Here is a 12930-nt window from a genome sequence, read left to right as displayed (position 1 = left end):
ACTCAAATTCTTATAGCATTCGTGTTCGGTTTTTTTTTTATTATTATTCACTTCGTGAGCTTAATAGAAGCAAATTCCATACGGCAAGTGATATGAATCTTACCATTTTTGTCTTCATCTTTTCATGTCATTGTTACTCGGTAATATGAATCTTAATTCTGGGATCCAAAGATCATTATCAAACTAAAATAAAATTCCACATTTCCATTCACTCTATCTGACTTTGATTTAGTGCAACATTACCAAAACTCAAACAAGAACAAGCTTAATCGATGAAACAAATTAACATAAGAAAAGAAAAATGAGCTGACAACTACCCCTTTCAGCTGGAATTTTCAATGATAAAGCTTTTGATTGTGGGCATTAATGCTTTGGCTGATTCAGAATTAGGATTAACAGTAAAGAAGCAATGTTGTTGTCCTTCAAATTCAACATATTGGATCTTCTTCCCCCACTTCTTCAGCTTCTTGGCGTATTCCTCTACTCGGTCTTTCAACAGATCACTTCCGCCAATCACTACCAGAATAGGATCAAGTTTCAAATGTTCAAGACTGCGGCCGACTGGCCCGAAAGGATTTACCAGTGGGTGATCTGTCGTATCTCCATTTGGTATAGATAACCTCCAGAACCTAAACATATGATGCATATAAACCCAAAACTTATCTATGCAAGTGAAAATGTTACATACAAGGTCAAAATTCTGTCACAAACCTGTCAATGAGCTTCAAATTAAGGAAGGCATCTTTTGGTCCCTCTGCTTCTGACCTGGTTCTCACTGTCCCTCCAAAGAAAGGTTCCAAAAGGACATAACCTCTGACCAGAACTGGAGTCAAATCAGATGAATTAGCCCCTAGTTGAACAGCCAAATTATGAGCGATATTACCACCAGCTGAGTCACCAGACACGAATACCTTGCTAAAATCCGCTACGTCAGTTAACCATGAATCAGGATTCTCAGCCAGAGCTTGAGCTTGGAGCCATTTCAAAGCCATGAAAACATCCTCAATGGCTGCTGGGAGCCTGTTCTCTGGAGCCAAACGATAATCTGGCGAAATCACTACTGCTTGAAGCTCTGAAGCGAGCTGGAAGCAGTAGTTTTGACAGGTGGGCCAGGCACGTGATCCAATGCAAAAACCACCACCATGTATGAAATAGAAGATCGGGAGCTTGTCAGACGAAGGTGAAGCTGGCTTATAGAGCCTGAGATGAAGGTTGTGCACAGGATCAAATAGAACATCTTTCCACACAACAGAGCCATCATCCTCAACACTAATATTGAAGCATGATTCAGAGGAACGCCAAATGGAGCCATCGCTGTAAACACGAAGTACTCCTCGGCATTCATCAACCTCATAGGGAGGGGTAGTCGAGGAAGCAGAGGCAGTCATGCTAGACATCTTTCATGTCTCAGAGAGGGATCACGCTGGAATTGGGAGATTTAAAAGAAGAGCCAAGGGTAGGAAGGAGAGAGCGTAGAATACAGAGAAAAAGTTAAATGGAGATGGCTTGTGGCTAATGGCATGTTGTGTCTGTAGTGTTCTGTAGGACAAACAGCTTTCAGCTGGAACTGCGTCAGCACTCACGCAAAAGCCTAAAGCACTTGCGACCATTTCAGTACCTAACATCCGACATTAAAAACTATCTAATCGGTAATTGGAATATTTTTTGAGGTGATTGCCTATTTTTTATATTATATAATTAAATAAATTTTAGGTTTTTTAGTTTTTAAAATAAAAATTAATTTATTGGATTAATATAATTTTAAATCTTTTTATATATAAAATAGTTTTTAATTTTTTGTATGGATTTAATGTTTCATTTTTTTTAATTTTATTCTTAAATACTGCATTAATTTTTTTGTAAAAAATTAAAATATTGTCCAATATTCATATTAGTTCTATAAATTTAATATTTTTTAAATGAAGTAAAAAATTTTTGAATATTTTATGCAAGAAAAAAAAAAAAGCAACCTATTAAAGAAAAAAAAAGAATTTAGAATAAATATTATATTTGTAAATATTCTAATTTATTAAATTATAATTTTAAAAATAGAAAAATATTGGTTCTTCTCCTAACAAAGCTAAAGAGATTTTACTAGTTACTATGATAATTGCAGCAGATGACTTTTCTTGAATTTATGAACTGAGTAGGGTAAGTTCAGAGAACTTTGAGTTCAAAAATTTACATCACAAATCATACATGTATGGTGCAAAATCTAAAGTGAATTACCATATTTCCATTTTATTTCTAAAATGAGCTTTGAATAATGCTTCATTTCAACAGTGAACTGAAAGCCTTCATTTTGGAAGTTAGCACCCAAGTAGTGCCCCCTAGAACAATCACCATTGTCCTATCTAATCAATTGCTAACTCCAAATGGTATTTGTGATGGCACCCATTATCATCCCTGTTCATTAGTACAAAGGTCAAAGGGAAAATGATTACTTGTCATTCTGACAAATATACTAACAAAAATTTTATGATTTATAAACTACTCCAATATTTAATGAGATTATTTTAAAGTGAAATTTAGTAAATTTAAAATCAAATTTCAATACTTACAGTCTTTTTTTCTATACTTAAATTATATCCTCCCTTATACTTTTCTTCATCGTTATATTACAATCTCTTTTGTACCAAAAAGAAAATCTTTGAGTCTACTGTTGATTATATTACTAACTACTTGTTCCTTTTGGATGATAATCTCCAAGCCATCAACCTTATTACATAAAAACAAGAAAACCCATAATCCTCCACAATTTTACATCATAATAAAAGGGAAAACACAATTTTTTAGAGTTACAACTATGATCATAACATAAGTAAACAACTAAATCCACACACAGTGGGATTTGAACCTAAGACGTCAAGATTCTAGGGTCTCCTCCTTGCTACTAAACCAAGACCTCATTGCCAATACATTTTTCTTTTTCAAAATTAATAAAAGAAAAGCACGAACTCTTGTAAATAGATTTGGTCACTGGGAAATAGCCTTAAGAACACTCATTGAAATGGAACAAATCACAAAGATATTTGCCCTTTTGTTAGTAATTTCACAATCAGATATTCAGAATAACATAGTTGTATACAGAAGGAGGAGACAAAACAAAGGGAAAAGAATAAAGAAAAAAAAAAAAAGAAAGAAGTGATTGGATGAATGAATTAAAAGCACTGGTAAATTAGCCTTACAGATAAAAAATATACGTGAATGTTGCAAGCAGAACCACAGCTCACAATCGTCTTGAATATCCAGAACCTCCACACTTCTTGCAAAGTATCAGTCCTATAAGGATACCAGCAATTTCGTTAACAAATAAAAGCAAGGAGGCTAAATCCAACAAATTCAAGTTTTAAGATTTATCAGTTCAAAACATTGTTCAAACACTGAATTAGAGATCAAACTGAACAGGATATCACACAAAAAACCACAATACTGGCAATGTAAGACTAATTGATGGAAATATTCATGGATATTAACTCATGCAGAGTTGCAGACTTAACTTCCATGTGAATGCACAAGCTGATGATGTAAAGTTCAACGTAAAAACAGCCACTGAAATGGTAAAATAAATAAGGACTGAAACGGAGTAAATCAATATGCAACAGCGTCCTTTTATTTATTTAAGCCCTTTTAAAAATATAAATGGACGGTAAGTCTTACCTGCACCTTTACACACCCGACAATCAATCAGGCCTGTTTCTTGCTTCATCTTACCATCTTCGCAGAAGACACATTTTGTACCACCTACATCCATCACAAAAACAAAAAAAAAAAATCACGTCGCTGCATTTCCTGAATAAATCACATGTTTTGACAAGCATACAAAGCATTCTTTGAAGAAACTTGATTTAATCAAAGAACTATTGGAGCTTGCTGCCACATTTTCGTCAAACAAAGAGATAAAACTATAGTTCTTCTAAACCATTGTTATGAAGAATGTCACATAATTGGTTCTGAAAGATGTTGTCCTCAGTCACCAAAAAGTAAACTTTTAGCCACAGCTAAAGACTATCATTTGCAAATTCTAATTGGTGCAACCCATTTTAAGCTCTGGTACTTTGCTCCATTATCATATTTCCAAAAACAAGGGGCAAAAAGAAAAGGAAAAGAAAAAAAGAAATACCATTTCCAGCACAACGGTCACACGGGACAGGATCACCCTGAAAACCCCCCCAAAAAAAAATCTTAATTCATCAAATTCCAACATATATAATGCATAAAAATTGAAGGGTATTTGATTGATAGAAGGGAAATTACCTTGAGGCCAAGAAAGAGAGAGAGTGCAATGGCAACCAAAACACTGATGGTCGCAAGAACAGTTTGGGTATCCAAGGGCTTATCAAAGCCGCTGAGCAACAAAACAGGGTGGAGAATGAGCCTTGTGGGTTGATATAAAAGCTTCCTACGTTTAGAATTGTAACGGGAGAGTGTGGGGATTTCTTGTTTTGTTAGGGAGAGTTGAGGGAGGAAATGATTGGTTGAAGACGACGAAGAAGAAGAAAAGGAATAGAAGAGAGGATTGAGGGAGAAAAAACATAGCGTCGCCATGGATAGAAAATACAAGGATTTTGTGGAGCTGAGCTCGGTACTTCCGTTCCTTCATCTTTTTTCTGGCGTGACAAATTTGTCCCTCGTCTTTCCTTTTTTTTTTTTTTTCCTTTTTTTTGTCTATGAATTTGGAAGCTTGTTTTTTTATTCTAAAGGAAGACACCAATAGTTAAAAAATTCAGGAGATTTACGGATCGTGTGGTATTTTTATTTTTATCTTTCTAATTTTTTAAAAATTAAAAATAAAAATACGTTTGGTCTGTTATTTTTATTTTTTATTTTTTTAAAACTGAAAATAAAATTTTTAAAAATATTGAAAACAAACAAATGATATTTTCATATTTTTGAAAATAATTTTGGCACTATTCCGAATACTATTCACCCCGCCGCAGTTCAAAATTTTTGCATATTCAAACTTTAACTAGATTCGAACCTCTCTATGTAGAATACAAAGGTTTTAAACATTTCTCTTACATGTTTTTACTTTTACAGTTTTAAAACAAAAGTATTCTATATACATATGCTTTCAAATTTAATAAATTAAAAATAAAATATAAATAAATAAAATTTTCAAAAACATAAAATATGCAATAATAGCAACGATCCCTTAATGTCTGTGAAATATCTATATAAAAAATGATGTGATAGCTAGTTTGCATTTGTTTAAAATTTTTTTAAAAATAAAAAATAAGTAAAGGGATTCGAATAATTAAGTTTAAAAGTATTTTTTTTTCAAAAAAAGGTTTAAAATCAATTTGTTTAAAATTTGCATTAGGCATTTGAATGTTATGATGTGAACAGTCAAATATTTTGTAAGAATTCACATCTTGTGCATTCGAATATCATGATTTAAGCATTCGAATGTCATTGTCAAAAATTCAAATATTTTATTCGTTAGACATGGTATTTCATTTAAAAGGTAATAAATTTTCACTAAAGGTATGTTTATTCATGAAGGGTTACTTTTAACATTGATTGAGATTTATAAATATTTTTATCAATATTTATTTAACACAACTTTTTATTTTGTTCATAATCAAAAGAGAAGATTAATTCAATGTTATCATCTAAAAGGTTAATAGCAGAGATATTAGCAATATTCTACATCATCTTTACTAACTTTTTGTTTGATTTAGGGTAATTTTTGCATAGTGTCTTAGTTTTCCACAAAAAAAATATTTGGTTCCTTTTTGTTTCGGAGAAGATGATTGGGGTAGGAGTCTCTTTTCCTTAGCTGTGATTAAACTTAATTATTACAGTGCCATCTTAGTTTGATGATGAAATCATTGGATAAAATTTGCAAAGAACACAGATATATTGCAAACTTGGTGAACAATTCCAAATCATTCTCTTTCACTTTTTTTCTAGTTCATAATTTAAGTGTATTCAAAAAATTTTTAAAGTATAACTTGAAATTATTTTATTAGGCATTGTATTATGAAGATAATGTTTTTAAGCTTATACAAGTTCTTCACCTAAGTTTCTTATCTTCAAATTATATTGTATTAGTCAATCCCAAATATAAAACATACTAGTACATGACCTATGTGTTGTTACATTGTTTTTTTGCTTTAAATCAATATAGGAAAATAAAAGGGTTGCTACTAAAGATGATATTAATATAAATGAGCAATATAATAGTGTAAACATCCAATTTCATCTAGAAATGCAATCAAATTCTCGATGTTGATCGCTTACAGATCGTTGGGCCTTGAAAGCGTTCATGTGTGAGCTTTTTATAGTTTTTAATTTTGTTTAGGCTTTGAGCCCAATATTTTTTTTTTTTGGAGGGGGGGGATTCCGTATGCAAATTGGACGGAAAGGTTTGGAAATTCCATCTATACACAATTGGAAACCAAATTCAAATCACAATCAAAGCCTTAAATCAAAGCTAAGTTTTAAAGGCACAAGAATCAATAGATTTCATACAGTAAATGGGATTAAATTTGACAGGCTTGATTTCTTCCTAATAAAACCCTAATTAACTTTGATAGATTCAATTAATAAAAACTTAAATAAATATGGAAGTTTTATTGAAAAAATCCCTAGTTTTTTTATAAAGAAGGACCGATAAATGCTGCCCTAAATCACACAAAATAAGGGGCAAAATTTTGACATAAGGGAAATTTTTATTTTTTTATGTTTAGTTTATGTGAAAATTTGTTTTGGGATTGTGTTTCTAGGAGGATTTAATCTTTTGTATTTACTGATTTTAGTTGGGATTTTTAGAAAAAACTAAAAAATCTGGGTTAAAGTTTGAATGTTTGAATTTTTTGTTTAAATTTTTTGGCCAAAAGTTGAAGATTCCGATGATATTTGGTGATTACGATAGCCGAAAATTGGGTTTTTTCGTATTCTAGAATTTTCACTTCGATGTTCGTCTACCATTTAAAGAGAAAACAGAGAGAAAACCAATAAAAGAGAGAAACAACTAAGGCAATTTAAGGAAAAGGCAATTTTTTTTTGCTTTTGTAATGTCCCAACACAATGTCTTTTCTTGCAACCCTGGACCTGTGCGAACCCATCTTGGATCCACGTATGACCCACTTGCATAACCCGACCTGATTGTAGGTATTTTTTTTTCATTTTTTTTTGTTTTGATTTTATTTTTTTTTTTATTTTCATTTTACTATATATATATATATCTTTCTTTTACTATTATTTTACCCTTTATTCTTATTTATTATTTTAAATTGAACAACACATTATTTTATGAATTTCATTTTATTTATTCAAAAAATGTAAAATAAAAAAGGTTTCTAAAATATATTCATGGATCTTATCAAACTATTGAAGGATTTTTCATGAATTTAAATTTTTATGGGTTCTACAAAACTATTGGAGAATTATATATGAATTTCTTTGTTTTTTTTTTTTTTAAATTATTATCGATGAAATATCCTATTTTGATCTTACCAAATTATTGGAGAATGTGATCTTAAATTAAATTTTATCAAATTATTGAAAGATTTAATGCAGTTTTAAAAATAAATTTATAAAATCTCACTAAACTATTAAGAGATCTGTATCAAAGTAAATCTTATTAAACTATTAGAAGCTTGTACTGTTTATTTTTATGAATAAAATATATTAATAAATCCGACGACAGAATCGATTTAAAGTAAGATACTAGTCTCTATAAATACTCATGAGGTAAGATAATTATCTTAAAATTCTCCACTCATTTCAATTTTTTTTTTTATTTTTGTTGTTCATGATAGTTCTCAATTTCGATTTTAAAAAATTTAATATTTTTTAGGTTAATAAAATAGGTATGTTTAAATATGTTTTAGAGTTTTTTAAGTATTTTTAATTGCTATTATTGTTGAACCACAGCAACGCACGTGACATTACCTTATTGAATATTAATTGAACCTTCCATCATTGATTAATGATCATTATCAAGCCTTCAATGACATAAGATCTTGTTGGTCAAATTACAAAATTTTGTGCGATCAATTTTACTACCATATTTTTAAAGAAACATTAATAATTAATTTTTTAAAAATAATTAATGCATAATTTTTTTTAAGTTATATTCATAATCAAGTATTATATTCATATAATTAATTAATATATCACTGAATAATCAACTAATAAACTATAATTTAACTAAACAATTAAACTTATACACAGTGATGAATTTACATAAGGAGCCCCCTTTATACATTATCATATATATTTTTATATATTTAAAAAAAAAAGTGACCTTTAGCTACACATTAGGGGAAAAAATAAAAGAAAGAAAAACCAAGATTCCAATTTTCTTGATCTCGTAAGCCAATATTTTATTGTGAAATTAACTGCTGCTATGTATGGTAAACAGTAGTATTATTGATTGTTCATGTCCAATGCTGGTTTTTCCTTCTCATATCCTTGTACCTTAGTACATTAAAGATAAGGACAAAAGTAATTTAACCCAAACTCCCTCTGTCCAAGATAAATTCTTTGATATTAGCTACTAAAAACCCCCCCCCCCTTTTTTTTTTTTCTGCCAAGTATTTCCAAACCCAGAAAACCTAGAATTCTGATTAATCTTCACCCTTATTTGTTTCTAAGTCTTGTTCATCACTTTATTTTTTATAGTCAATACTTTCTTATGTTTGCACCATGCAAAAAAGTTTTGTAAACGGTTAATTATAGTTTGAGTTTAGACCATTCCCTCTCACAAGCTTTTGAATGAAAATTGGTATTTGAGCAAGAGAATTTGGCTGTCAGAGAAGAAGAAGACAAATTCGAAAGTTATAGTCAGGTGAGATATCTTATTACCATCGACGACGTCTCCAGGGTTTACCCCATTGCATCAAAGCCAAAATTATGAATCCCGCATTTAGTTTTGCATGCCTGCTATAAAATTTGGTAGCTTTTGGATATTTCAACTAAGCCGGCTTTCCAAGGCAAAGTTAATTATATTAATTTTATCTTGTTTGCATGTATATATGCATTAATTTATTATTCCAATGTTTAAGATAAAATTAATTATTCTTGTTGCTGTTCTTGATTTAATTTTGTTGCTTGTTTTGCTCTAAGTTTTGATAGGGAGTTGTTTGTTTTTGGGTGTGATCAACTCATCATTTGATGGGTTGTGTCTGTGCAAGTTGCAAAAGGCCTCGCTTATCATTACTGAATCTATATGAAACAAAATTCTGATTGTACTTTTGTTTTTCTGTTTTACTTAAATTGTCAATGAAAGTAAAAGATGGAGACATTGGCACCAAAGTCCATGGAAGGCAGCAGAAACCAGCCTTGTCAAAGCAATGAATAAACTTTCTAACTTTTTAATTTTCTAACAACAGCTGCTACATGAGTTTGAGGAGGATTTCAGACTGATACAAAGAGGACTGGCTCGAATGCGGCTTATGTCAAATAATGTAATAGAATTAAGAAAAATAATGTAATAAACAGCCCAGTTGCAGTAATTTTATCAAGGACTGTTTCCCGCTTTTCAAGAGTCGAGCTGAGATATATAAACCGATTGATGACATTGAAAAGCATCAGGTCCTCAATCTGGAGGCTCATCTCTAAAGGAAGTGAGCTGGGAATTTCGCTTGTCAAGGCAAGAAACAGTGTCTCAAAATATGGAACAGCAAAAGAGACCATTGTTTGTCGATGACATACACAGAAGACATTCATGTGCTAGTGTCACGGGCTTCGACCTTAGACTCAGAATCGGCCTTAAGCTTGGAATCTCTTCCTTTATGCTTAAATCAGTCTAAAATATAAGCGTACAGGCACTAGAACAATGAAAATGACTGATTATGCAAGTTAAAGAGAAACAAGATAACAAAGTAGAATATTAGAATATGCTCTGTATTCACTGAAACAAAAGTGTTTGATGGTGTACAAATGAGGGTAGAGCAGCTCTCTATTTATAGTTGAGGCTCCAGCTACACTTAATAGAAATATCCCTAGAATAAAGACTAAAATCAAGGGATTACAAAGATTACAATAAATCATGATTCTAACTCCTGATTTCTAAGGTCAACCAAATCTGTCAGGAGGCTCCTATTGATATTACAAGCTTCTAGAAGCTTCACTTACGTTTCTAGCACCTTGGGCTCCTCTGGATGTGGTGCGGGCAGCCTGCATGCCAGGCCTTGGCCTTATGGGCTGGCCTGCAAGCTGGGCGAGCGTTCTGACCTTGTCTCCTAGGCCTTGCGCGCAAATACCCGCCAACGTGCCTGGTGTGCGGGCCTTAACCTATGGCTTGCGTGCTGGTGTACCTGATGTGCCTGGCGCGCCCGCCCAGGGCGTGACATTCTCCCTCACCTGATTGCGCAATGCCCTCGTTGTGTCCTCTGATGGTACCGCTTGATCTGGTCCCCAAACTGCCATAAGTCCTCTGCTGGTTCCCAGCTCACCTCACCGTCTGAAAGTCCCTTCCAGCGCACCAAGTACTCTTGTCTTGGTTGGTAGTTCTTCCGTCTCACCTCCCAATCAGCTATGATGTTGTGGACCACCTTCTCATATAAGGCCCTTACTCCCAATGGTGCATGCTTTGACTCTGCCCGTCCTGGGTCTCCCTCATCCTTATGGAACGGCTTGAGCATACTTACATGGAACACCGGGTACCCTCAACTTGGGTGACATATCCAGCTTGTAGGCAACCTTGCCTAGCCTCTTGACTACTCAGAAAGGTCCCTCATACCTCCGGACTATGCCTTTGTGCAGCCCCCTACGACGCACAATGGGATGCAGCTTCACCAACACCAAGTCTTCAACCTGGAACTACACATCCCGTCTATTCTGGTCTGCCCACTTTTTCGACCTCTTTGTCGCCTTGTGTAGACAGACTCTGGCCAAGTCAGTTTGCTCCTGCCTTGCCTTGGCAAACTTGTACACTGCTGGATTCGACCCTGTATAACCTGCAGCAATCGAACCAGGTGTTAGTGGTTGCTGACCTGTCACAACCTCGAATGGGCTCTGGTTCGTTGCCTCATTCCTTTGCAAGTTGTAAGAAAACTATGCAACATCTAGTAGCTTTGGCTAGTCCCTTTGTGTGGCACTCACATAGTGCCTGAGGTAGACCTCCAATAGTCCATTCACACGTTTTGTCTGTCCATCGATCTGCGGATGCATGCTGATGAAAAAGTTCAAGTCTGACCCCAACAGCTTGAACAACTCAATCCAGAACCTGCCCATGAAATGCCCATCCCAATCACTAACAATGGTCCTCGACACTCTCCAGTACTTAACCATGTTCTTCAGGAACAATCGAGCTGCCTCATCGACTGGGCACTCCTTGGTTGCTGGAATAAAGATTTCATACTTGGAAAACCTGTCCACCACTACCATGATGCTTCCAAACCCTTCTGCTTTGGGTAGACCGACTATAAAGTCTAGAGAAACACTCTCCCATGGTCGTTCTGGCACTGGCAATGGCTCCAAGAGACCGTCTGGTTTCTTGAGCTCCACCTTGTCCTGTTGGCACACAAGATAAGTCTTCACATAGGCCTCCACATCTTTCCTTATGTGCGGCCAGTAGTACTGATCCTCGATCAATGCCAAGGTATGACTCACTCCTGGGTGTCCAACCCACCTTGAATCATGGCACTCTTGCAAAACTTCATTGCAGAGCTTCCTATGCTATGGCACAAATAGTTTACTGCCCCTGGTGAACAATAAACCATTCTACACCCAAAATCGCCTAGTCTTACCTTGCTGGGTGTACTCCATAAGAGCCTTGGCTGTAAGATCATGCGTAAGTCCCTCATTAATGTGCAGCACCAGTGACCCCTTTAGTTGGCTAATGGCAGCAAGGTTAGCCTTCCTGCTCAGGGTGTCCGCTACTAGGTTCGCTCGCCCCGATTTGTACTCCATCTGAAAGTCAAATTTTGTAAAAAAATCTTACCATCTCACCTGCTTGAGGGACAGCTTCTTTTGCGTTTGAAAGTAGCTAGTCGCCACATTGTCTGTCCTAACCATGAACCTCGACCCCAACAGATAACAGCACCAAGTGCGCAAGCAGTGCACCACTGCAGTAATCTCCTTCTCTTAGACCGTGTACTTGCGTTCAGTCTCATTCAACTTCTTATTTTCAAACGCGACTGGATGTCCCTTCTGCATCAACATGCATCAAATGGTAAAGTCTGATGCATCCGTATGCACTTTATATGGCTTGGCATAGTCTGGCAAGGCCAAGACTGGCTCCTCCGTCATAGCTTGTTTCAACCTGTCAAAGGCTTCCTGGCACCCTGCATTCCACTCTCATGCTCTCTTTTTCTTAAGAAAGTCAGTCAATGACGTGACTATTGCTGAGTGACCTTTGATAAAGCACCTGTAGTAGTTAACCAGCCTAAGGAATGATCTCAACTTAGTGACCTTGGCTGGCGGTTTCCACTCCAGGATGGCCTGCACCTTACCTTCATTCATGCGTATCCTGCCACCTTCTACTATGTGGCTTAGGAACGAGATCTCTTACTGGGTAAATGAACACTTCTTCCTCTTGACAAACAGCTTGTGCTCCCGTAACACCTTGAACACATGTCTCAAGTGGTCTACATGCTCTTCTAAAGTCTGGCTGTAGATCATAATGTCATCCAAATAAACCATAATAAATCGATCAAGGAACGACTGAAGTACCTTGTTCATAAGGGTGCAAAATGTTGCTGGGGCATTCATGAGTTCGAATGGCATCACCAAGAACTCATACGAACCATACCGAGTGACACATGCTATCTTTGGCTCATCTCCAACCGCGATCCTGACTTGGTAGTAACCTGACCTCAAATTCAGTTTAGTGAACCACCTTGTACTCTCAAGTTGGTCGAACAAGTTCGTAATGAGTAGGATAGGGTACTTGTTCTTGACGATCAACTTGTTCAAAGCCTGGTAGTCTATGCACAGTCGCAACGACCCATCATGCTTATGCTGGAATAGAAT

General features: G+C 35.0%; 2 protein-coding genes across 3 annotated transcripts; both read right to left on the bottom strand.

Moving 5' to 3' along the window:
* Window positions 1-131: 131 nt before the first annotated feature.
* On the bottom strand, window positions 132-1788 carry LOC111285863 (strigolactones hydrolase CXE15-like). The gene is made up of 2 exons (XM_089761974.1): window positions 712-1788; window positions 132-629 (listed from the first exon to the last, which is right to left on the bottom strand). The coding sequence occupies exons 1-2, from the start codon at window positions 1395-1397 to the stop codon at window positions 323-325; spliced, it is 993 nt and encodes a 330-aa protein (XP_089618100.1). The 5' UTR covers window positions 1398-1788; the 3' UTR covers window positions 132-322.
* Window positions 1789-2229: 441 nt separating this feature from the next.
* LOC111285707 (uncharacterized) lies at window positions 2230-4649 on the bottom strand. 2 transcript variants are annotated; one of them, XM_022875277.2, is made up of 5 exons: window positions 4258-4649; window positions 4124-4160; window positions 3661-3744; window positions 3189-3282; window positions 2230-2406 (listed from the first exon to the last, which is right to left on the bottom strand). In XM_022875277.2, the coding sequence occupies exons 1-4, from the start codon at window positions 4546-4548 to the stop codon at window positions 3230-3232; spliced, it is 465 nt and encodes a 154-aa protein (XP_022731012.2). In that variant the 5' UTR covers window positions 4549-4649; the 3' UTR covers window positions 2230-2406; window positions 3189-3229. The 2 variants fall into 2 exon arrangements, with proteins under 2 accessions (XP_022731012.2, XP_022731011.2); XM_022875276.2 differs by lacking the exon at window positions 2230-2406 and having other exon boundaries at window positions 3012-3282.
* Between the last annotated feature and the right edge of the window lie 8281 nt (window positions 4650-12930).

This window comes from Durio zibethinus, chromosome 6 (assembly GCF_047325235.1).
Source record: "Durio zibethinus cultivar Kanyao isolate XHJ-2024 chromosome 6, ASM4732523v1, whole genome shotgun sequence".
Classification (NCBI taxonomy): domain Eukaryota; kingdom Viridiplantae; phylum Streptophyta; class Magnoliopsida; order Malvales; family Malvaceae; genus Durio; species Durio zibethinus.
The sequence above is the reverse complement of the archived record's forward strand: the minus strand, read 5'-3'. Positions and strand labels throughout refer to the sequence as shown.